The following is a 25,170-nucleotide window of genomic DNA, read 5'->3' on the forward strand; positions in this document are numbered from 1 at the left end:
ACCTCCGATTAGCACGGTGGGCTACGTACGGTGCGAAAGAAGTTTCACGTACATACATACATTCAACCTTGACCCTGACCCCGCAGGTAAGAAGCAGGACCTGTGGATCGCTGTGGACCCCATCACGGGACAGAAGATGCAGACTCTGAGCACCGCCTTCTCGAACGGGGTCCACCCCTCCCCACGCCTCATCTACATCGGCCGCACAGGTGAGCGGCGGGTGGTGGGATGTACGTACTGTACGCTGAACTTCTTTCTTACCGTACGTAGCCAACCGTGCTAATCGGAGTTGGTGGGGTGGTGGTGGTGGGCAAACAAAATAAACACGCGAAAAGCAGTTGTCGAGAAATGAATTTGTCAATCTCAACGATTGAAAAGTGCACAGCTCCAAGTAGCTTCCTAATACCGCAAGCAAGAGCGTTCCAGACGGCCGGCAGAAGCGCACCTGAAAGTGCGATGCGATTCGGTGACCGGGCCTTGAGGGGTAAGCCGTAAGGGATCGTGGGCGGGTTGCCTGTCGTATTAGGTAGTTGGGGGGGGGCCCTGGAGAATAATTTGTGGTGGGGGGAGGGGCTGGTGGGAGGGGTGGCTGTTGTCGTTCTTCTGAAAGGGGTTTGTTGGAGTAAGTGGAGGGGGGGGCATGGGAAACGGATCATCAGTGGTGCATGGATACGCATTGTTTGGGGTGCCTGGGTATGAGGTCGGCGGGGGGGGGGGGGGCTATAGAAAATGCTGTGAGGTGGTGCTGGGGGGGGGGCGGCTTTCAAGAACTCGTGACGGGGGTTGCCACCCCCTCCTTTGAGTGTCCACGCTTTGGAGCCGCTCACGCCGAGAGCCAATTAAGCGCCAGGCACTCTTCGATGAAGGCGCAGTGATCCCAACACGATGTGGCAGCCAATCCCCAGCGTCTCCCACCTGGGGGCAATCAGCCCCGCACCCCACCAGCCCCTCCCCCACCAGCCCCTCCCCCCACCAGCCCCTCCCCTACCAGACCCTCCCCCGCCTACCTCGTCCCCCACCAGCCCCTCCCCCCACCAGCCCCTCCCCCCACCAGCCCCTCCCCCCACCAGCCCCTCTCCTACCAGACCCTCCCCCAATCAGCACCTCCCCCCACCAGCCCCTCCCCTACCAGACCCTCCCCCACAAGCCCCTCCCCTACCAGCCCCGCCTTCCTCCAGCCCCACCCTTATCCAGCCACGCCCCAACTACCGCCCCCACCACGAGCCCCTCCCCTCGCCCCTCACCCCACAGCCTCCACATCTCCCACTTGCCTCCAGCTCCCCCTCCTGACGAGTGTCAGTGAGCTCCGATTGAGCAGGTGGTGCGGTCAGCACCGCACGCGGCTGCCTTCGTCAGCCCAGTGTACACACACCTGTACACACACCTGTACACACACCTGTACACACACCTGTACACACACCTGTACACACACCTGTACACACACCTGTGTCTTCATGTCCCCCCAGTGTACACACACCTGTGCGTCTTCACGTGTCCCCAGTGTACACACACCTGTTCACACACCTGTTCACACACCTGTACACACACCTGTACACACACCTGTGTGTCTTCATGTCCCCCCAGTGTACACACACCTGTGTATCATCACGTCTCCCCCAGTGTACACACACCTGTACACACACCTGTACACACACCTGTACACACACCTGTACACACACCTGTACACACACCTGTGTATCTTCACGTCTCCCCCAGTGTACACCATCACCATGTTCGACACGAAGGCGGGCGAGCTGCGCTGGAACGTCACCTACTACGACTACTCGGCAGCGCGACTGGGGCCCGACTCGGACTACAGTAACGTTACTCTCATTTCTATTGTCATGGCAGTAGAACCTGCGTGCGGTGTGAGTGGACTAGTGGCCACGGGAGGTACTGACAGGGGAGTCAGCCGACAGTGCCAGTGGACTAGTGACCACGGGAGGTAATGAACGGAGAGTCAGCTGTGAGTGCGAAGGGACCGATGGCTATGGGAATGATCGAGAAGGGAGCGTGGTCAGGCGACGGAAGAGGACGGTGGAGTCTGCCGGTGGAGCGAGCGTCCAGAGTCAGCGAGAAGGTTCCGGAAGGGGGGCGTGGCCTGGGTCGGTATATTAGGGGGAGATGCGCGGGAGGCGCGGGAGACCCGGGGCTGTTGCGGTGGGGGTCTCCGCCTGATGTCAAGTGAACGCGTCTTCAATGAAGTGCCATCTCAAGAGAAGTGTGTGTCAAGTCGTCATTACACGATCAACCAATCGCCTGTTGGGAATGTAAACATAACGGGTCGAGTTGATGGCCACTGAGTAGGGGTTGGGTGGGTGGTCCTCCGGTGGGGTGAGTGGCGTGGGGGGGAGAGTGGTGGGGGGCAAGGTAAGGGAAGGGGGTAAAGTGAGATATTTTTTAAGTGTGACTAAAGTTACTCCTCCAAGCAAGACTGGACCCACTGCTGATGAGACACTGAGCGTCAAAACCGGTCAAGAGTTTTCGCTTGTTTTGAAGCAATGCTGTGAAAAGTATGCACTCTCAGAAGGCTGTGTGTGTAGTCGACAGGAAGAGTCAAAATATATTTTTTATTAAGGATGACCCGTGACCCCCCCCACCTCCCCCCCCCACTCCCCCCATCCCGGTGCCCCAGAGTTGTCGCATTTCTCCGCGAGCGGCGAGGGGCTGCTGGTGACCGTGGGGGGTGAGGGTCCCACGTCCGTGATGTGGGCGCGCGACCTGGGCTCCCCCGTGGTGGGGGTGTACACGTGGGGGGCCGACGGGGTCCTGCGCAAGGCCCCCCTCTCCACCCTGGCGGCGGACACGCTGCGCTACCTCTCGGTGTCCGCGGCGGGCGCCGGCGGGCGCTACACCCTGCCCTCGCACGACCCCGCGCTCAAGACCAAGCTGCGGTGAGCGTGGGACGAGTGTGGGACGAGTGTGGGACGAGTGTGGGATGAGCGTGGGGTGAGCGTGGGGTGAGCGTGCGGTGAGTGTGGAGCGAGTGTGTGACGAGTGTGTGGCAGAGTCGTCAGCAGGCTGTGCTAGGAACCCGGCGACCCGCGTTCAATTCCCACTGATGGCCAACCCTGGTGACGAATAACTGAATTGAACCCGGGCCTTCTTAGGTCGACTCATCCTTAAATAAGGACCTGGTGCGTTGTGGAAATGTCAGAATTGGAGAGACGAAGGCAGCCGAGCTTGGCGCTGGCGACCCACCACCCCTTTCATGCGCCGTGCCAGCTGCTCGCTACTCCAGCGCTCACCTGATCGGTCTGTTCAGGCTATGGGAGGGGGGCGGTTGGGGATCTTGGTGTCTTGTGTCTCCCTGCCGTTGTTTCACCGTTTCACTGTGCTGTTGCGACAGCCGCACGCTGTACGTGGGCCGCTACTCCACGAGCCTGTACGCGTCGCACTCCCTGGTTCACGACGGCGTCTCCGTGATGGTGAGTCGCTCAACACAACGCGAACCACAACGCTCACCACAACGTTCACCACAACGCTAAACACAACGCTCACCACAACGCTAATCACCACCACTGACCGCTGCACTTGCACGAATATGAACACTAACAGCGATACGTCACACGACCAGTCACAATTAATCCTGACCGCTACACTCACCACAACCACCATCACTGATGATCACTAATATGAACACCACCTGCAGGCCTAACAATAACATTACCTTCACTTCAAATCAAACTTCATCCACAATCCTGCCTTGAACACTCGCGCTAACCTGAAAACACTAAGTCTAAGCTCCAGCCTCAACACGAACAAAAAGTGGAGCAACCCAGCCTAAACCCTAAATACGTCCACTGAAAATAACGCCCCCGTAGCCCTGAACACTAACTACTAAAACTAAACGCTAAACCCTACCCGAATGCTAACCCCAATCCCTAACCCAAATATCCCCCAGCCCTAAATCTCAACTCTTAACCCTCAACCCCAAACAAAACCAACAGTGGCCGCTTGGGGCCGCTCTCGTACAAAGAGGCAAACGAGAGAGAGGTTCAAAAACGCTGCCTGGCCACAACCGAAGCTGCACTTTAAACGGTGACCCCTGTGCCCCCTATTGATGTGGGGGGAGGGGGGAGTGAGAAGGTGGGGGGGCAGGGAGCAATTGACCAATTGACCATGGAGCACTGCCCAATGGTCAATTGGGCAGTGCTCCATTGTCCACTTAACCCGCGGTGCCTCTCCGTGACGGCGATGGAGGGGCGCGAGCAGTCGCGGGAGCGGTGGGGGTGACATTGGGGGGAGCGGAGCGGTGGGGGGTGACAGTGGGGGGGGGGGGGGAGCAGTGGGGAGTGACGGTGGAGGGGGGGAGCGGTGGGGGGTGACATTGGGGGGAGCGGAGCGGTGGGGAGTGACGGTGGGGGGGGGAGCGGTGGGGGGTGACAGTGGGGGGAGCGGAGCGGTGGGGAGTGACGGTGGGGGGGGGGCAGTGGGGAGTGACGGTGGGGGGGGGGGAGCAGTGGGGGTGACATTGGGGGGAGCGGAGCGGTGGGGAGTGATGGTGGGGGGGGGATCAGTGGGGAGTGACGGTGGCGGGGGGAGCAGTGGCCAACATCATTGCCCTCCATATCTGATCCGGTCCTAGGTCTCATTGCCACCGGGGGCGCAATTGCTGGCCACCCAACCCCTCATGTGCCACGCAGCCATGCCGCCCTTCATGGGTGCTGCTCGCTACCAAAACACTTGCCCCAAAACACTTGCCCCGGGGGGGTGGGGGGGGGGGTTCCTTGTGCGTGTTTAACCTGCGACGACCGCTCGCCTGCCCCCCTTGTGTACTCCGTGTGCCCGCGTGCTCCCAGCCGAGGGGCCAGGCCATGCCGCTCATCGAAGGGCCGACCACCAAGGACGTGACGATGAACGAGGCGGGCCACGCGTGCGAGATGAACCCCCGCACGCAGGTGCAGTACGCCGAGCGCCGGGCGGACGCGGACGCGGCCGGCGAGGGCTCCCAGCCCGCCCGGGTCGCCGCGCACGGCAGCTTCCTTCAGCAGCGGTGGCTGCTACTGGGTACGGCCCGAGGCGTGTGTGCCTCCGTCAGGTGCTCGCCAAAGCACTTGTCTCAGCACTCCGTTAAGGCTATAGGGAGAGCTTTGTATCACATTTGTCCACGTGCGCGTGCGTGCGTGCCGTTCGCGTATTGTGCGACGAACCCGGCGACCTGTGTTCGATTCCCGCTCACGGCGGCTAACAGCGGGGAGACGTTGCTGCCCCCCCCCTGCCCCCCGCACCTCCGATTATCACGGTTGGCTACGTACTTTGTAAAAGAAGTTCAACACTCGTACGTACACACACACACACGTACGTAGTCAGCGGTGCCAATCGGAGTTGTCCATGGGCCAGCGCGCCGCCACGCGAGCGAGAGGGCTGCACGTGACACGCACCACGTGGATCCTGGTGCCCCCCTCTCACCACCCTCCCCGCCCCCCTTGCTGTGCCCCCCCTCCCCCAACCCACTGCCCTCAGGGCACCACGAGCTCCCGCCCCAAGCTCACACGACCCTCCTGAACATTCACATGCCCGCGGCCTCTGCTGACCACCGGCTTCTGCAGGAGGTACTTGTGAGGTCCCCTGTGAGTGTGTGGTTAGGTGGGTGAGTGTCTTTAGGTGTGTGGGTGGGTGTGTGTGGGTGTGTGTGGGTGTGTGTGGGTGTGTGTGGGTATGTGCATCTCCACAGAGGCAAGTCCACTCAGCTCCACATCCTCCTGTACCACACCAGGCCATCTCATCGAGAGCCCGTGCCGTGCCCGTTTAGCCCCCCCCCCCCGCCCCCTCTATCCGGCCAAACGGAAGCTGCTTGCGAAGGCTTGGTATGTGGAGGAGTCTCTTGAAGGACACCATTGGGTAGTTGGAGTTAGTCGCCCTCCAACAACTTTAAAGGGCAGAGGAGCAACGCTCACAACAACGATCGCAGCGCCGGGCAACTAAAATGGCACAGCAGGGGGCACAGGTGCTGCATCTGCCAGTCATCTCAGTCAGTCAACCGATGGCACTTGGGTCTGGTACATGACCTCCTGCCAATGAGCCTTCGACACTTAATGCGGCCTCATAGTGAACCTAGCCTGGCACAAACACTGTGGTGATGTCATCCCGGCAGCTGTTGTTGTGCGTGCGGGGAGCGGTGGCGCAAAAGTGGCACACCGCGCTATGAACCTCACAGTCAACAACAGTGACGATTATCTTAATAGGTCCTGGGCCTCCCCTAGGTCGACTCAGCCTCAAGTGAGTACCTGATGCGATGTGTAAACACCGCCACTGGGGAGACAAAGGCGTCCGGGCATGGTATTGGCCCCCCAGCCCCTCGTGTGCCGTGCCGGCCTTCACCAGTGCTGCTCGCTAACAGCACTTGCCCCAACAGTCTGTTAAGGCTACACGAGGGGGGGGGGGGATCTTTGTCTTTGTCGTGGAAGTTGTCGCACTGCGACTACGAACCCAACACCCTCCACCCCCCCCCCCTCGTTCCCTCCCGCGCGACCCTAACCTCCCGTCCCCCGTCACCGGCCCCGAATCAGCGCGTCACGGTGATGGACCCGGCGGCCACGGAGCGGCTCACCACGACGATCCTGCGGCGGGCCGAGCGCGAGGCCCAGGGGGCGTCCGCCACGGTGACGGCGGCGGTGACGCACGGCGCCGGCGAGGGGGCCGCCAGGGACACGGCGGTGCTCGCCGTCGGCACGCTGCTCCTCGCCGGGGTCATCGCCCTCGCGCTCGCCGCTCACTCCAAGGTCGCCGTGACGACGGTCGCCGGATCGAGGGGGGTGGGGGGCGCGGGGCGGGGTGTCGTGGGGAGGGGGTGGGGGGGTCAGGCGGTGTCGGAGGGGTCAGGCGGGGGACATCGATTTTTATTTTGCTGCTCCAAGAGGAATTTTGGTGGTCCTCGTGAAGCCACCCTGCCCCTCACATCTTGTTACATCTCCTCCTGTCTCCTCGCATCTCCTCACGTCTCCTCACGCCCCCCCCCCCCCCCCCGTTTCGTGCAGAAGTCCCCCAAGGACAACGAGCAGCAGCGACTGCAGCATCAGCTCGAGGAGGTGCTGCGGCTCCTGCAGCCGCAGGCCGCCCCCTCCCCCACCTCGTCGCCAGGGCCCACGCCGCCCCCCTCCTCTACCTCGTCGTCGCTGCTCCGTCGGGACGCGTCCGCGAGCGGCGGCTCCAGGTCCGGCGCCTCGTCGCCCGCCGCCTCCTCCTCCTCCTCCGCCGCGTCGTCGCCGGCCGCCTCCAACCACTCGCAGCGGTCGCTGAGCGACGCGGGCGACGCGGGGAGCGGGGGGAGCACGCGGAGCTCCGAGAGCCGCGGTGAGCAACGGCGCTGGGGCCTCGTCGCGGCTGCCCCCGGCGTGGCGGCGGTCGAGTTAGAAGAGGGCGGCGGGCGGCGTTGGTTTGCGGGCGCGGCGGCGATCGCACGCACGTCGAACTTCTTTCGCGCCGTACGTAGCCGGCCGTGCCAATCGGATGCGCGGGTAGTCTGAGTGTTTGTGTGTTCGCGCTTTAGAGTTCGCGCCGAAGTGTTCGCGTGCGAGCGTTTGCGCAGTAGGTGTCAGCGCGTTTCACATTAGAGCGGGCAGCACGGTGGTGTTGATGTGTTCGTGTTAGCGCGGTAGTGTTAGCGCTGTAGTGTTAGTGCTGTAGTGTTAGTGCTGTAGTGTTAGTGCTGTAGTGTTAGTGGCTTCGTGCTTTGTCAAACCGCTGCTGCTCAAAGGCCTCCTCCGGGCCGTGGTCAGTGACACGGGGCGGTTGTTTGACGAGGAGCAGTGTGCGGACATCGATCGCCACTGATGTTAACCGTGGCCGACGATCCAACTCGGTTCGCCAGGTTCACAACACAGTGCGCTGACGACCCTACCAACAACAACCGCCATTCGCCACTAAGTGACGGTGACATCACCACGCCGCTTGTGCCAGGCCATGTGCGCGTTAAGGCCAGTGCCCCCCCCACCCCCCGCCCCCCTACACGCGCCAAGGGAAGGCATCTGTGTCCCAGACGTTACGACGTGTTCACGCGTTCCGCTGCGCATTTCCCCCCGCGTCCTCCCCCTCTCCCCCCCCGCCCCGTGTCCAGACTGCGACGGGGGCATCGTCGCGGTGGGGAAGATCTCCTTCGACTCCCGGGATGTGCTGGGCCGCGGGGCCGAGGGCACCTTCGTGTACCGGTGCGTGGCCACGGTGGGGGCTTTGGGGGGGGGGGGGGGGCGGCCTTCATCCCTCGCGGAATCACGACGGGTTTTTTTCCATATTTCTTTTTCTTCATCCTGGAGAAATCCGATGAGCGTTGAAGCCCTTCTTTCACGGATGTACGGGTAGGGGCACTGGGTGTCTCTGTGTTCGATTCTCGCTCACGGTCAACACCGGTGATGATTATTTGAACCAGTCATGGGCCCTCCCCTAGGTCTACTCAACCTCAAATGGGTACCTGGTGCAGTGTGTAAACATCGCCACTGGGGAGACAAAGGCGGTCGGGCGTGGTGCCTGGCCACCCACCCCCTCCGTGTACCTTGCCGGCCTTCATACCTGCCCACTAACAGCACTTGCCCCTACAGTCCGTTCAGGCTATATGGGGGATCTTTGTCTTTGTATACCTGGGGGAGTGGTAGTGTAGTAGTTAGCGCGCAGCACTACAAACCCGGCGTACCGGGTTAGATCCCCGCTCACGGCCAACACCAGTGACGATTATTTGAACTGGTCATGGGCCTCCCCTAGGTCTCCTCAGCCTCAAATGAGTACCTAGTGGGGAGTGCAAACATCATCACTAGGGAGACAAAGGCGGCCGGGCGTGGTGCCTCCGTGTGCCTTGCCGGCCTTCATAGGCGCATCCTCGCTAACAGCTTTGCCCCAACAGTCTGCCGAGGCTATACGGGGGGCGTGGATCTTTTGCCTTTGCGAGCGCAGGGGTCACTTTGACGGGCGCGCCGTGGCGGTGAAGCGCGTGCTCTCGGACTGCGTGGCGTTCGCGGAGCGCGAGGCCCAGCTGCTGCGCGAGTCGGACGCGCACGCTCACGTCGTGCGCTACTTCTGCACCGAGCGCGACCGCCAGTTCCACTACATCGCCATCGAGCTGTGCGCCAGCACGCTGCACCAGGTGCGCATGCGTGTGTGATTGTGGGAGAGTGTGAGTGTGTTCGTGCGTAGCTGTGCGTGCGAGTGCGCGTGGTCCGACCCGTCAGTTCCACTACGTCGCCACCGAGCTGTGCGCCAGCACGCCGCATCAGGTGCACGTGTGTGTGTGTGCGTGTGTCTGTGCGTGTGTGTGTGTGTGTGCGTGTGTGCGCGTGTGTGTGCATGTGCGTGTGTGCATGTGCGTGTGTGTGCGTGTGCGTGTGTGTGTATACGCATGTGTGTGTGTGCGTGTGTGTGCGTGTGTGTGTGTGTGTGCGTGTGTGTGTGTGTACGCATGTGTGTGTGTGTGTGTACGCGTGTGTGTGTGCGTGTGTGTGTGTGTGCGTGTGTGTGTGTGCGTGTGTGCGCCTGACATTCTTCCACTCCGGTGGTGGGTGTACACCCAGGATCCCATTCCAACCAAAAGTGGCCTGGTCTAAGTTAGCTGATGAAAGTTGCAAGCGAGAATTTCATCATCGCTTGCAGCTGGGGTTGGCATCGTCCCCCACTCCACCTGATGTCGAGGGTAAATGGGCGAGGTTTAAGACTGTGACTCATGCAGCTGCAATGGCTGCTTTGGGTACGCGGTCCAGACCTCCCCGGGAACCCTGGCTGACGGAGGAGGTGTTCAGGTTAATTGAGAAAAAGCGACAGGCCCACTCTCATCGCCTACAGCATCCCACGTCAGAGAATGAGGAGGTTTACCGCAGCCTTCGCTCGGAGGTTCGGAGAGCCGTAAGGCGCTGTAAGGATGGGTGGTGGTCGCGGGTTGCTGAGGAGATGGAGTCTGCCTCAGTGGCCCGCGATCACAAATCACTATTTAACTCCATCAAAAAAGTAACCTGCAGCGCCACACCTATTACCATCATTAGAGGAAAAAACGGTGATCCAATCTCCGACCCCCAGGAACAGGTTTGCAGATTTGCTGAGCATTTCTGTGAGGTCCTGGGGGAGGGAAAATCTCTCAGCCAGGAAAACATCATGGCACAAAGTGGGGATAACCCTGCTGAGGCTGCGGTGCCTCAAATATTGGAAGAGGTCACCCCCTGTGAGTGGCTGGCTGAGGTACCGGCTGTTGAGGAAGTACTGAGGGCGATCCGGAGTCTGAGACCAGGGAAGGCACCGGGCAGAGATGATCTCCCAGGCGAAATGCTGAGGGAGGGTGGCGTTTGTGCACAGACTGCCCTATATGACATCATAACAACAGTCTGGACCACTGGACGGGTTCCGCAGGACTGGAAGGATGCCCTGGTGGTCCCCCTCTTTAAGAAGGGGGACCGCACAGACTGTAACAACTACAGGGGCATCTCACTCCTCAGTGTGCCGGGTAAGGTCCTGGCAAGGATTATTCAACATCGCCTTGCTAGGCATGCTGAGGAGAGGCTTGCGGAGCCCCAATGTGGTTTCAGGAAAGGGCGGTCCTGCACAGATGCCATATTTTCTGTCCGTCTGCTACAGCAGAGGTGTAGGGAATTCCAAAAAGACCTACATCTCTGCTTTATTGACCTGGTCAAGGCCTATGATACCATCAGTAGGACTGGGCTCTGGGTTGTTCTTCGTGCTTTCGGAGTCCCTGACCCTCTGCTCACGATCATTAAGGACCTTCATGATGGTGAGCGGGCCCGGGTAAAACTACGTGGCCGGGAGTCGGAGCCTTTCCCTGTACACCTTGGGGTGCGACAGGGATGTCCTCTGGCTCCCACATTATTTAACATCTATTTCGACTGCGTAGTTCGTGAAGCCTTCAATAGCTGTACCGGGGGAATTACCATTTGGTACAGATATAATGGGAGGCTGATCGACGCCCGGGTGCGATCAAGGGATGGCTCCCTATTGGTCAACCACGTTATGTATGCCGATGATTTGGTAATAGCTGCTCATTCAGAAGAGGAGTTGGAGACGCTGCTGCTGAGGCTGGAGTGTGCCACTAAGAGGTGGGGCCTTACCATCAGCCCCACCAAAACTAAGCACCTGCCTGGGTATTTTGTACCATCGGGCACTCCGCCCCCACAACTCCCAATCGGTGATGGGGCAGTTGTGGAGAGAGTAGAGAGTTTCCCATACCTGGGCAGTGTGCTCATGACCAGCTCCAGTTTATCAGCAGAGGTCTCACTCCGAATCAGTCGAGCGGCAATATCTTTTCATCGGTTGCGTAACGCTGTGTGGAAGCTACCTGGTCTGTCGCTCCGCACGAAGCTTCAGGTCTTCTCGGCCACGGTCATTCCCTCCCTTCTCTACGCTTGCGAAACGTGGACCCCCCTAGTGGAGCATCTTCGCCGGTTGGAAACATTTAGGCTGGCCTGCCTACGATCCATCCTGGGTTTGACCAGGCTGGATTGTGTGAGGAGCTCACAAGTCCTTGAAAGATCTGGGCAAAGTCCCATCAGTGAGCTCCTCCGGCAGGCAAGGCTGCGTTGGCTGGGTCATGTAGCCCGCATGCCCAGCCACCGCATGCCTAAACAGCTTTTGTTCGGCCGGATCGAGGGGGCTAAACGGGCGCGGCACGGGCTAGAGAAGAGATGGAGTGATGTGGTACAGGAGGACGTGGAGCTGAGTGGACTTGCCGATGACTGGTACCAGCGGTGTCAAGATCGGCCTCAGTGGAGGAGGCTCGTGAAGGACGCTACTGGGCAGTTGGAGGCAGTCGCCCTCCAACAACAACGGAGGGCGGAGGAGCGACGCTCACAACAACGAGCGGAGCGCCGGGTGGCTAAAGCACAGCAAGTTGGCACAGTAGGGGGCACAGGTGGTGCATCAGCCAGTCATCTCGGTCATCTCGGTCAGTCGACCCGTGGCACCTGGGTCTGCCCCGTGACCTCCTGCCAGCGGGCGTTCGACACTTCACGTGGCCTCAAGGTGCACATGGCCTGGCACAAGCGTCGTGGTGACGTCACCGCCACTTAGTGGCGAATGGCGGTTGTTGTTGTTGTTGTGTGGGCAGCAGTAGTGTCGTGGTTAGCGTGCTGTGCTATGAACCCGGCGACCCTGGTTCGATTCCCGCTCACGGCCAACACCAGTGACGATTATCTGAACCGGTATTGGGCCTCACCTCGGTGCTGGCCACCCACCCCCTCATAGGTGCTCGCTACCAGCACTTGCCCCAACACTCTGTTAAGGCTATACGGGGGAACTTTGTCTTTTCCCGTGCTTGATTGTGTGAGTGTGTCAGTGTGCGTGCGTGCGTGCGAGCAACTGCCCGTTTCCGCGACTTTTTTTATCGACCTTTCCCCCCCCCTCCCCCTTGGGGATGCCTTCCCTCCTTCGGCTGCCACTCCGTCGCCAGCCTCCGCCGCCGGCCACCGCCGCTCCTCGTGACACGTGACAGCGCGTCGCTGCCCTCGTGAATGTTATCCCAGAGTCTCTCGCTCATGCCGGATCCCGTGCTGCTCACCGTTCCGTCGCGCCGCTCATTTGTTTCCTGCCCCCCCCCCCCCGCCAGTACGTGGAGGGGGAACGTTTTGATCGGCGGGGGCTGGAGCCGCTGACGCTGCTGTACCAGACGATGTGCGGACTCGCTCACCTGCACTCGCTCAACATCGGTGAGCGTCCTCCTGCCCCCGGCGCTCGCCCACCCCTTCCTCCCCTTCCATCGTGTGGCTTTTGAAAAGGCAAACGGAACCGCGTTCACGAACCGTGCGTGCGCACGCGTGTGTTGTGGGTAGCGGTTAGCGCGCTGCGCTACGAACCGAAATGAAAAAGAGCACAAAGATACGAAGAAAAGTGCAGCGACGAAACAACTCAAAACCCCAACCCAAAATTTGGAAGTCAAAGTTATTTGGTCCTGCTGCTGCTGTTGGCAGCGCTGCAGAAGCACAAATAAGCACATCTTAGCAGATGCTTCTACGCAGTACTTTTTCACTCTTGTCTTGATAAATTGGTCGGAGACAGCAAAATGCGTCTGCCGGATGCTTGCAGCCTTTAGATGCCATATCAGAAAAATGCAGATATGTATCCACTTAGGCAGCTGGAACTAAACTGCCCTGGTGGGCTTAATGCCCCTGTATTTATACTCCTATTAATATTACTGTAAAGTTCTAGCATGTTTTTTACAAGTTACTCCAAGTTTACTCGGCACTGACTCTATCTGGAATAGTCTGGAAAATAGGTAAATGTCTAAATATCATTGTCCTGGTGACCAAAGCAAAGTTTGTGGGGAATAATAATTTCTGTACTTTTGAGGCATAAGCAATTAGGAAATAACACTTATTACCCAGGAATAAAACCTAAAAATTGTTACACAGCGCCATAAAAAAAAAACACGTTCGTCAACAATATTTTGTCCTTGAAAGGAAAAACGTACGCATAATGGGTGACGATGCAGGCAACGAAATAGAAATTAGAGCAAAACCAACTGCATTGCAGAAGCAATTGAAAACAACGTATGAACATAAATCAATTTATAAATTGCATTCAGTTTCCTGCAGCAAAAAAAAGCAGCATCAGCAACATCACCCCCTTACTGTGAAAATTTGGCAGGACCTCCTGAAAAAAAAGTCGTGAGACTCGGTGAGTCTGTCCTGGGTGTACAAGCTCGATTAATAAATGAACAAATATGACCCCGGTGAAGCAGCGTGGTGATGTATGGTCGAACAATTCCGAACAACACACTTTTCATGTTCCTGTTCTTGTCCATCTTTACACACATGTGTCCAAACAGTGCCAGTTTCCTTCCCATCACTGCCTGCAGCATCATCAGGTCTCCTTCTGCGCGCCCCCTTTTTCTAACTTCCCTGTACGTTGGTCACTCTCCGGGCCCAGCTTGGTCAAACTAAAAAACAAAAACACGCGGTTCAATCTTTTTCACGCGGGAGGCTGCTGCCTCTGTCTGGTCCGGTCCGGTCTGACCCGTTCACTAACCCCCCCACCCGCCGTGCCCGCGATCCCGCCGGAGAGCAGTCCACCGCGACCTGAAGCCGCACAACATCCTCATCTCGATGCCGAGCGCGCTGGGCCGTGTGCGGGCGCTCATCTCCGACTTCGGCCTCTGCAAGAAGCTCGGCGCCGGGCGGCAGAGCTTCAGCCGGCGCTCGGGCACCGCCGGCACGGAGGGGTGGATCGCGCCCGAGATGCTGCGCGAGGACAGCACCGAGAACCCGGTGGGTGGTGTGGGTGGCGCCGCCACCGCCGGTGGCGGTACCGATTGTGGTGATTAGTCATAGAGGTGGCGGTGGTGGTGATGGTGGTGATGGTACCAACTGACACACTCTCCACTCTACACCCCACAATCTGAAGCACAAACCTACACTCTGCCCCTGACCCCCCACACCACTCCTCGCCCTGGACCCCACCGCTCACCCCCACACCGCGCTCGGGCGGGCCCTGCCAACGCCGCGTGCCGCCTCTCCCCCTCTCCCCACCCGCAGACGAGCGCGGTGGACATCTTCTCGGCGGGCTGCGTGGTCCACTACGTGGTGACGGGCGGGGGCCACCCCTTCGGCGACGCCCTGCGCCGCCAGTCCAACATCCTGCAGGGCGCGCACAGCACCGCGCAGCTGGGCAGCGACACGCACGGTGAGCGGCACGATGGAGCCGATGCCCCGCCGCGTGGCAGGGCATCTCGGGAGGGGTGCCCTCAGCGAGGCGATGCGGCGATGTGGGCGCGAGCTCCCGCTGCGCTCTGGGCTATGACAGGTCAACGGAGAAGCGCTCGGCCCGTTGAATGCGCACGCCGCTCTGAACCCCTCCCCCCGCCGCCGCCCCCTATGAAAGCAGACGCTGCCTCCGGCCTTCACTCTGCTCCCTCTCTTCCCTCCCTTCTTATCGCCCTCTCGACTAACCCGATATCTTGGCCCGATTGTTCCTTTCCCCCCTCGTCCCCTTCCCGCCCAGCGCTCCTGTCTTCACGCTGCTCACCTTTGAGCCGTGCTCTCTTTGTCCGTCTTGGGAACTTCTGACCCGGCATCCCCTCTCCTCTTCTCTCTCCCGTTCCTTTTTCTATTCCCGCTCACCGTATCCTCGGCTCTACTCCGCTTCCAGCGGTGGCGTGCCACCACGGATGAACAGGTTTCATCTCATCTCAAACATTTTAAAGGAGCACGCACAGTCCCCACTGCCCCTGCGCGACGCAAAGTGGCTCGACGTTAGGCCCGCAAACCACCACGAGCCTGGCAGTAGGCGGCAGCGATTGCCGCTGCCGTGCGCAGTACCGGTTGAGTCGAACGGTGACCCACGCGGACCTCTGTGAGTGTGTCCACGCGTAACACGGGGCGAGCGAGCGGCGAGCGTCTCTCCGCGCGTCCCTCAGCAACGTCGAGCGGGTGAGCGGCGTGGCCTGTTGGTGTCCACCCGTGGGCGAGGGGTGGATCCTGTGTGTGCGTGCGTGTCCACCCTGTGGACATCCATCTTTAACACGGAGCGAGTGAGTGTTGGTTGGTGGGGTTCTGTTGGTATCCACCATGAGCGTTGGTGAGCGGTGGTGCCTCTGGGCATTTGCGTGTCCACCCTCGGACACTTACGAGCCGATTTCATCGCTCCATCTCCCCCGGCGGAAGTCATCCTCTCCGGGATGTGCCCCGTAACTTGGCTCAATAGCAATCGGTAGCGAGCGACTGAGCGATCTGATCGCCACCGCCGCGGATAAGTTTGCGCGTCGGCGGCGCTCGCTCGGGGCACCGGCTTCAGCGGCGGTAGCGCACGGTAGCAGGGCGGTGGGGCCGCAGGGGCGCCTCTGTCTGCTCTGTATTCTAGTGGCCCGTTCGGGACAATCGTCCATTCGGCAAATTGCATCTCGAAAATGTTTTCAATTTTTTACGAGGATTTTCCGCAAAACTAGGGCATCCAATTTTCAGCTTATTGTTGGCTTTAAATGGGTGTCGGAGGAGTGCGTTAAATCTGCGATCAGAAATTGGGGACGAATAAATTGCCTTCCCCTCTCCGCGTGCGGCGACAGGGCGCAAAATGCCGCAGGAGGAGGTGGGGGAAGCCGAAGCGGGAGTTGGGTGGGGGGGGGTGGGCGGGGGGCGCGGGGGAGGGGGAGGGGGGGAAACAGTTCCCGCGAGAACCGCCGCCACTCGACGCAGGCCGCTCAGAATCCAGAGCGGCGTCGTTCAAAAGGCGCCGTCCCTAGACGCCGCGGCCCCACGACGCGTGGAGGTGGCGCTTGCCGCGGCGCGACCGCTCCATCCTTCCTCGTCATCGTTTGCTGCCGCCACCCTCCGCCCACCCGCGCCCACCCCCCACCCTCCCTCCCTCCCCGCCCTCGTCGCATAGATTAATCGCGCGTCGCCGCCGAGCGCCTCCGATTAGCACGGGTGACTGACTACGTACGGTGCGAAAGAATTTCAACATACGTACGTACAGATGATGCCAACATCCCTCCCCGCCCCCGGCCCCCCCCCTCCCCGGCGTGTGCATGGTGCGGTGTTACTTTTGTAACAGGATTCCGTGGCAAAAGCATTCGACGACAGAGTGTTCCCGCCGAGACAATAATGATGAACTCGTAACGCACCGCTCGCTCTCGAAGGGGGTAGAGGGAGGACGGCTCGGAGAGGGGGGCGAGGAATCCCAGACAAAGCGGGAAGGCAGCAGCAGCAGCCAGGCGGTGTGCCGCCGCCACCGCAAGCAACTGCCCAAGCTCTGCGGTCCTCTATATACGAAGGTGTTTTCAGCCAATGAGTGTTTATGCATTTGGTGGGTAAAAAACGGAGCACCCGGAGGCAACCGACGATATTATTCGCCGTACCGCCTACCCCTGGCGAGCCAGGACGCGGCTCCTCCTCGACGCCCACGGGAGGGGGGAGTCATCCACCAACCCTCGCTGCTGCCTCCACAGTGCTGGATCACGGGCCATGTCCACGTGCGTAGCGAGCACCGCCCGGCTAATGAAGGAGTTGGAGTGACGACGCAGGCCGAGATGATTTAGTGACGTTATTAGAGATCCGCAGTTGCGCTGAGGAATACCCAAACAACGTGGTAATTGGCTGTGTGCGTGTCTGTCGGAGGATTTACCGAGTTCGCTGATTGACTGAGCAGGTAATATCGGGGAGGAAACTGCAGCGCGCCCCTCACACTGACGTTTAATTACGAAGGCCGTGTGACAGGACTAAGAGAATGACGATGTGAAATCCACACACTGACGACTCGACTGGTGCAGTGGTGAGTGCAACGCGCCACTAACCCAGTGAACCGAGTTGAATTCCCACTCACGACCAATATGAGTGGAGAACATTTGAACCGATCGTGGGGCCTCCCCTCATTCTCAACGTCTGTTAAAGATGATGTTCTTTGGGTGCCTGAGTTTGTGAGTGGGTGGGTGGGTGTGTGAGTGAGTGTCGTCGACTAGGCTAAGACTGACTAAAAATGCTTACTAAATTAACATTCGTGTGCGTGTGGGGAGCGATAGTGTAGCGGTGAGCGCGCTGCGCTATGAACCCGGCGACACGGGTTCGATTCCCGCTCACGGCGAACACCAGTGACGATTATCTGAACCGGTCCCGGGCCTCCCCTAGGTCGACTCAGCCTGAAATTAGTACTGGTGCAGTGTGTAAACATCACCACTAGGGAGACAAAGGCGGTCAGGCGTAGTGCTGGCCGCCCACCCCCTCGTGTACCGTTGCGGCCTTCATAGGTGCTCGCTAACAGCACTTGCCCCTACAGTCTGTTAAGGCTATATGGGGGATCTTTGTCTTTGTTTTTTTCTATGTGTGTGTATATGCATGCGTGTATGCGCTCGCGCGTGTGTGCCTGCGCGCGTGCGGAGCCACAGACACCGTGGTGGCGCGGGACCTCATCGAGGCGATGATCTCCCGGGAGCCGCGCAAGCGACCGTCAGCGGCCACCGTCCTCGCCCACCCGTTCTTCTGGAGCCTCGAAAAGCAGCTGCAGTTCTTCCAGGTGCCGCCCCCCCAGACACAACCCAACTAGACCCCCTCTGCCCCCCACCCCGTCCTCCCCCTGCCCCCCCACCTTTCCCATTGGCTCATGCCCACGGCGTGTTCCACTTGGCGACCTTGCTGCCAGGTCTATCTGTTTGAGAGTTGCCCCCCCCCCCCCCCCGAGCGACAACGTTCTGGTCAAACGCAACCGGCGAAAGATCCCAGCGGCCTCCCGCTGGGACGTTGGCGCAGGTTAAGGGGCTGCCGCCGGCCCCGTCTCGTGGCGGAGCCAGACGGGCCCGGCGGGGGGGTTGACTGCGAGCGCTGCGATCGCGCTGCTCCCCACGAAGCGTTGACGCCGCGTTGGCAGGCGGTGCAGAAGCCCACCGGCCGCAGAGACGCGAGGGGGCGCGGCAGCCGAACGGCGATTGAGAACCAAACCTCAACGCGTCCGTCAACAGGGCTGCCTTGGAATGAAAAAATATATATATTTAATGTAAAATATGGCGACGTTTCTGGCGATGGCCCTTCTAGCAGAGAGAGAGAGAGCGATAACTCTCTTCTTCTTTTTCTTCACAGAGTGACATGGAATGTCACCAGCTACGCATTTAATTGCGTGGCCGTGCTATTGACGACTGCGTTGAGTTTTAATTCCCAACGGTCGTTGGGCCGCCACGCTCTTCGAGTGCACGCACGCGTTCGTTAATCGCGCCCGCGGTCACGTGACTTTTACGCTCGTTCCCCGAGGCTCGTTAACGACACGTCCCTGGGATGACTCGAGTGGCCGATAGCATCGCCGCACCCCTCGGCCGCCCCCACCCCCCGCCGCCCCCATCCCAATCTCGCTCGTTGGGTCCCCCCGTTATTAAAATCATTCATCACCCAGTAGCATTTCACGAACGCCACCTCCACAGAAAATGCCCCCCTCCGCCATGTGTTTCTGTTTTAATCCGATTGCAAGTGAAACGAACGCTGGCCCCGTCGTTCTGACATTTGCCGTGCCCTTGGCGCCGTGTCCTCGCCCGGCACCGGGGCACCGGCGGTGGCGGCGACGCGGCGCTAGCGGGCGGGCGGGCGGGCGCCGGTAAGGAGTTTGCGGTTTGTCTCGGGTTACGTGGTGCCCCATCCCCCTAGCTACGGCCGGCGTTGAAGGTGAGCCGCTCTTGCGCGAGCCGCGCGTTAAATCGGCGCGCTGTCTTCCGCGCCGGCGCCGCCAAATCTTCTCGCTCCCTCACCCCCCCACCCCCACCCCCCTTCGTTAACCCCGCCGGTGTCAGCGTCGTCGCCCCGTCTCGTCCGCAACGAGACCGCGAATTGCCCACAAGGCGGCAATGCGGCAAGGGATTATTGAATCTATCTGTGCGTAGCTTTGACCCGCTTGAATGTGTAAGGGGTGGTTTGTTTTGTTTTTTCTTATCTCTATGTGATGCGTTTCTGCCCTAAACCTAACAGTGATTAATGGAGATTGGCCACACATTGCAGCACAGGTTCCTCCAGACAGAGAGACCTGCAACTCAGCGACGCGATCCCCGATGAATAATTTAGTTCATGTGCTCCCTCTCAATCCCCCACCCTCACCTCCACCCCTTCCTGGCTGCTCACTCCGCTTGTGCGGGGGCCCCAATCCCCCATGCCGCGCATGGCCTCGTGAGCGTGTGTGTCAGTGAGCGTGTGTATGTATGTTGTGGGGAGCGGTAGTGTAGCGGTTAGCGCGCTACGCTACGAACCCGGCGACCCGAGTTTGATTCCCACTCACCGGCGACGAATATTTGAACGGGTCCCAGTCCTGGGCCTCTCCCCTAGGTCGACTCAGCCTCAAATTTGGTGCGATGTGTAAATATCGCCACTGGGTGTGCCATGTCCGCCTTCATAGCTGCTTGCTAGCAGCACTTGCCCCAACAGTCTGTAGAGACTAAACAGGGTATTTTTGTCTTTGTGCGTGTGTGTGTGTGTGGTGTAACAGGACGTGAGCGATAGGATAGAGAAGGAGGCGGTGGAGGGAGCGGTGGTGGTGCGGTTGGAGGACGGGGGGGCGCGAGTGGTGCGCGACGACTGGAGGCTCCGCATCACCGTGCCGCTGCAGACCGGTCTCACGCACACACACACACAAAGACAAAGATCCCCCGTGTAGCCTTAACAGACTGTTGGGGAAAGTGCTGTTAGCGAGTACATATGAAAGCTGGAACGGCACACGAGGGAGTGGGTGGCCAGCACCACGCCGGGTGGCCTTTTCCTCCCGAGCGGCGATGCTTACACACCGCACGATTCACTCGTTTGAGGCCTGGTCGACCTAGGGGAGGCCCAGGAACGGTTATGATAATCGTCACCAGTGTTGGCCGTGAGCGGGAATCGATTGTGGGTCGTTGGTTTCGTAGCGCAGCGTAGCGCTAACCGCTGCACCACCGCACCCGGTAAACACACAACGCGCACATACACAAGGGCCATTGCCAAACCACACCAGGCCACTGGTTCCTATGTGAGCCTATAGGTCTCTTGTCAGCAGGGTAGCTATCGAGTGTGCAGGCGGTGGAACTGCACCGGGGCCAAATGGGGTGGGAGGGGTGCCCAGGCACCAGACTACGAAGAGTGGGGGAGGGGGAGAAATTGGACAGCCCCCCCCCCAATTGAATCCTTGAACTCTGGCCCATGCCACTAATCAACACACTGCGTTCTCCCAGCCCTCTCCTCCCGCCTTCTCCTCTCTCCTCCTCCCTCCTCCTCCCTCCTCCTCTCTCCTCCAGAGAAATCACAAAGCTGCCTCAGCTGGGAGGGGGTGGGGAGTGGAAGCTGTTACACGGATGTGTGGAAAAACACACACGCACGCAGAAACACGTTCTCGCTCGTGCACCCTCCTCTCTCCGGCTCCCACACCAGTCCGGCGGGTGGGAGGGGGGGAGAGGGGGGCTGGGGGGCTGGGGGGCTGGGCCCCCCCCTCCCTCCACCCCGCTGCTTCATTTGATATGCAGTGCAGGCAAACTGTTTGCAAAACTTGGAGAGGCAGGTAGTGGAGAGAGCGCGAGCGGCGCGGTGAGGCGGTGTGCGCCGCGGCCTCGCGCGCTGCCTGCGCGGGGAGAGCCGGAGCAGCGACGGACGGGAAGCGGATCGTGTCGGGCGGATTCTTTCAATCTCGTGACACCAATAGGCGCCGTCGAGGTGGGATCGGGTGGAGAGACAAGAACGAAGGGTCAAGTCTACTTAGAGAGGGGGGGAGTGGTGGTGGCCCAGGACGCGATCAGACACCACGTGTCGCTGTTAGCCACGGGCGGGAATCGAACTTAGGTTGCTTGGTTTAAACCGCAGTCCTGAAAAACATGCCAATGTCAGGCCAACGTTGGAATGTGGTTGGAACCGTTAGACCGACGTTGGCTCAACGGTTCCGTGTTTGCTTGGGGTGCCCGAACCACTATGCCACCGCTCCTTCGCACACTCGCAACGACAGAAGCCTCCATTCGCGGCTCACAGTGGGTTTTATTTTCGTTGGGTTCCACCGTGCGTAAGTGGGCACGACGTCACTTGCAGCTGTGCACCCCTCCACCACCCGACACCGCCAAGAAAAATCGAGTTGTCACCCGGACAGCAGTGTACGGTTGATGTTGGGTTTTTAGGCAAAACGGATTGAGTTGAGAAGAAAAGTAACATTTTGACAATCTCGCGCGACGTTTCGCCGGAGATTACATCGAGCTTGTGAATAAAATATGTGAACGACGTCAACCTCCACTCCGCTGCCAAGCGGTGGTGGCATTACCACGGTGCTGAGCGCTAGAATGTGTGCACTTTGTTTCCCTAGTCGCGATGTTTACACATCTCACACAGGTACTCATTTGAGGCTGAGACACGAACACACACACACACGCACACACACGCACGTGCACGCGCCAAGCTATTCCACGCGGGATCAGATGCTTTGCTTGCCGATGCAGACGGCTGCCCTCGTGACATGTTTTATTTAAATGTATCCTGCAGATTTGAGAAAGTTCAGGACGTACAAGGGCACGTCGGTGCGCGATCTCCTCCGGGCCATGAGAAACAAGGTTGGATTTCACAGCGAATCGATGCGACAGCGCACACTGACAAACAAGAGGGCGTCATTGCTCGCCGATGCAATCTCGCTCTTCAAAACGATCGTTAATTTAGAAGAACAATCATGGGTCATAATCATCATAATGTCAGTAACAAACTCGACTTGTGACGCACCGTCACCGCTGCGGCACAGTATTTGCGGTCGGCCTGGGGGAAGCAAGTCCCTGACTATGACCTCCCACTAAGTAGCCACCGCCGGAAGCACTCGTCATTCAAGCGACACAGCCCCCATTAAGAGACGTCACGGTTCGCTGCCCCCAGTGTCGCACGCAAACTTCTCCTTATCTTGTTTCATATTTACGGAGCGCACTCAGCTCAGGGTGATTCACGTAGTTTGAAAGCGGGAATAAAAAGCGAGTGATTTCGGTGGCAAGGGCGGTGCCGAGGAATGAGTGACTGCGTCAGAGGGCACTTGGGTGGCAGGGGGGGGGGGGTCACGGAAGGGCTGTCGGGGAGGGACGGGACGGAGTGGGGAGGACGAGGGGAAGGAAGAGGAAGGGAATGGGCGATGGAGAAGAGGTGAGGATTTAAGGGGAAGAACAAAAGAAGGTTAAAGGTGGGGGGGGACACATCGTGTGACCCACACTCCCGTGTGCTTGCTCCTTCGCTCTTCCTCCTCCTCCTCCTAATCCTTCTTGCTCCTCGTTGCCGCACGACCTCGCCACCGGCAGAAGCACCACTACCGGGAGCTGCCGGAGGACGTGCAGGAGACGCTGGGCTCCGTGCCGGACGACTTCTGCCGCTACTTCACGTCGCGCTTCCCGCTGCTGCTGCTGCACACCTACCAGGCCATGAGGTGCTGCTCGCAAGAGAGGCTCTTCCACGCCTACTACCAGCGCCGCGCGGAGGGCGGAAGAGACGCGTCCTCGCCGTGACGCAATCCGCTCGGGAGGGGACGTCCGAGGAGGAGTCGGAGAACATCGACGGCTACACCGTCGCGGGGGGGAGGGAATGTGGACCCAATATACGCCCGGAGCGTTCGTGGCCAACGATCGACGCCCGCAGAAGTTGCGACGGTGCCCGGTGCAGGGGCGACGCGGAACTGTGACGTGGAAGCTGGCGGTGCCGCAGTTGGGCTGACGGGGGAGGATAAATAATTAAACAAAAAAGTAGGACCACAGATTACATTGTATAGTGATGTGTGTGTGTGTGTTTTTTTATCATCAAGTTAGTTTTATAATAATAGTGAGATCAAGATGTCATGAGGGCAAAAGCTGCAAAATCACTTCATTTCCTGTGTAACCGTTTGCTCCGTAAGTTTGTGTTCGCCCGTATGTTCATGCTCACCCTTACGTTCATATTCGCCCTTACGTTCATATTCGCCTGTACGTTCATGTTCACCGGTACGTTCATGTTCGCCCGCACATTCATGCTTGCCCGTAGATCATGTTCACCCATATGTTCATGCTCGCTCGTATGGTAATGGTCGCCCGTACATTCATGTTCACCCTTACGTTCATTTTCACCCATGGGTTCACACAGTTTTAGCCGAGCTTTAAGCCGACGCGTGGAATTTGCCAGCGAAGAAGACGTCGAGAGAAGATGTATCTTTTTTTTTATTGTGGGAGACTTTGGCAGTGAAGAACAAAAAATGTGCCGCATCCTTCCACGAAAAAATAACAACTCTGAGAAATAATTGTTTACAAAAGTGATGGATGACGTTTCGTTTTACAGTCAAATGGCAGTTCGTTTAATGCGTTTTTACTCGTGCCTGAGCATTTAGAGCCACACTCTGCAGAAGCCAAGTGCAATTAAATTCAAGGAAAGAGCTACCGCTGTATGCGTGGTGAAGGAGTCCCCGTGTGTGTGTGTCTGTCTGTGGCACTCTGTGCCACCCCTGTGTAGCGGTGAGCGCACTGCGGTACGAATCCTGCGACCCGAGTTTGATTCCCACTCACGGCCAACATTGGTAATGAATATCTGAATTGGTCCTGGGCCTCCCCTAGGTAGGCTCAGCCTCAATATGAGTTTCTGGCACGGTGTGTAAACATCACCACTGGGTAGACGAAGGTGGTCGGGCGTGGTGCTGGTCACCCACTTCCTCATGTACTGTGCCCGCTTTCATAGGTGCTCGCTAACAGCACTTGTCCAAAAATTCTGTTCAGGCTACACAGTGGGATTTTGTCTCCATCATCCTTGTGGGGAGCGGTAGTGTAGTTATCAGCACACTGCGGTAGCTCGTGCTTGATTCCCGGCTGCGGTAAACACCGCCGGTGATCATCTTGGACCGAGACTTGGGCCTCCGCTAGGTCCGACTCACCCTTCAATGATTCCGTCGTGCAGTTGTGTAAGCATCACCACTGGGGCGCGGTTGCTGGCGAAAACCACCCCCTCGTGTGTGCGCCGTGCCTGCCTTCACGGTTGCTCACGAACGGCACTTGCCCTAACAGCCTGTGTCGGCTACATGCCTTAGTCTTCGTGTCATCCTCCAGGGAGATGTGGTGCGCGCATCTGTGAGATACTCGGGATTCATGATTTTATTTCAGGGGGATATGTCTAGGTCAGCGGCCCGGAAAATATTTTCCCACCCGGAACACCACATCCAGAAACTACTAGTCGCGTGCCATCTAGTCCAGTCGACACAGCGACCCAGAACATATCGAGAGGAGAATGGCAGGAATAATAGGAATAGAGGATAAGGATGTATTATTCTTTGAATTTATAGGCCACCTAAATGCAACGAGCACCTCCCAGCAGCTGACATCTCGGCTCAGCCATTCCATTGCCCTATGGCAGTCAAACTAAGGGACCCCCCCAGTGGCAGTTGTCCCCATGTGCCACAAGATGTACACAGCACCGGGCCTGCAAACGGGCATTTTGTCTGCTAGTAGGGGGCCAATGCTTTTGGTGTGTGGTTTATTTTTCCCATTTAGGCATACAATCATTTGCGGGTAATTTGGCAAATATGACAAAGTGAGAAGGGATGTATGGGAGGAGCTGAGTGTCATGGGAGATCGGACACAGAGAGGCTCATGGGAAATGTTGGATCGACTCGCGCTAGTTCACGAGCACAGCTCGTGACGTCCATTTAATGCACGGCGAATTCTCTTCCCAACCCTCTCGTGGTGTACGCTAATGTTTCCGGCTCGGCAATCATAAATTATATTACCGTAAAAAATATATATCTTTTGCGGTTCCCAATTGAGTTTACGGGTCCTCAGTGGCACCGTCCAAATACCCCCAC

At 58.9% G+C, this 25,170-nt stretch overlaps 1 protein-coding gene across 1 annotated transcript in view; it reads left to right on the top strand.

Annotated features, from left to right (window-relative positions):
* LOC144721981 (serine/threonine-protein kinase/endoribonuclease IRE1-like) overlaps window positions 1-23,755 on the top strand; it is a 34,776-nt gene extending 11,021 nt beyond the window's left edge. The window contains exons 6-22 of the mRNA XM_078600001.1: window positions 87-209; window positions 1,717-1,818; window positions 2,636-2,894; window positions 3,350-3,428; window positions 4,803-5,010; window positions 5,467-5,555; window positions 6,513-6,725; window positions 6,981-7,296; window positions 8,060-8,150; window positions 8,887-9,076; window positions 12,533-12,632; window positions 13,990-14,189; window positions 14,457-14,604; window positions 17,798-17,925; window positions 19,870-19,993; window positions 21,870-21,937; window positions 22,658-23,755. Of these exons, the coding sequence (XP_078456127.1) occupies window positions 87-209; window positions 1,717-1,818; window positions 2,636-2,894; window positions 3,350-3,428; window positions 4,803-5,010; window positions 5,467-5,555; window positions 6,513-6,725; window positions 6,981-7,296; window positions 8,060-8,150; window positions 8,887-9,076; window positions 12,533-12,632; window positions 13,990-14,189; window positions 14,457-14,604; window positions 17,798-17,925; window positions 19,870-19,993; window positions 21,870-21,937; window positions 22,658-22,861 (2,642 nt within the window). The 3' untranslated portion in view covers window positions 22,862-23,755. The remainder of the gene's footprint in view (window positions 1-86; window positions 210-1,716; window positions 1,819-2,635; window positions 2,895-3,349; window positions 3,429-4,802; window positions 5,011-5,466; window positions 5,556-6,512; window positions 6,726-6,980; window positions 7,297-8,059; window positions 8,151-8,886; window positions 9,077-12,532; window positions 12,633-13,989; window positions 14,190-14,456; window positions 14,605-17,797; window positions 17,926-19,869; window positions 19,994-21,869; window positions 21,938-22,657) is intronic.
* Window positions 23,756-25,170: the final 1,415 nt, after the last annotated feature.

Source organism: Lampetra planeri, chromosome 1 (genome assembly GCF_965212315.1).
Source record: "Lampetra planeri chromosome 1, kcLamPlan1.2.h2, whole genome shotgun sequence".
Classification (NCBI taxonomy): Eukaryota; Metazoa; Chordata; class Hyperoartia; order Petromyzontiformes; family Petromyzontidae; genus Lampetra; species Lampetra planeri.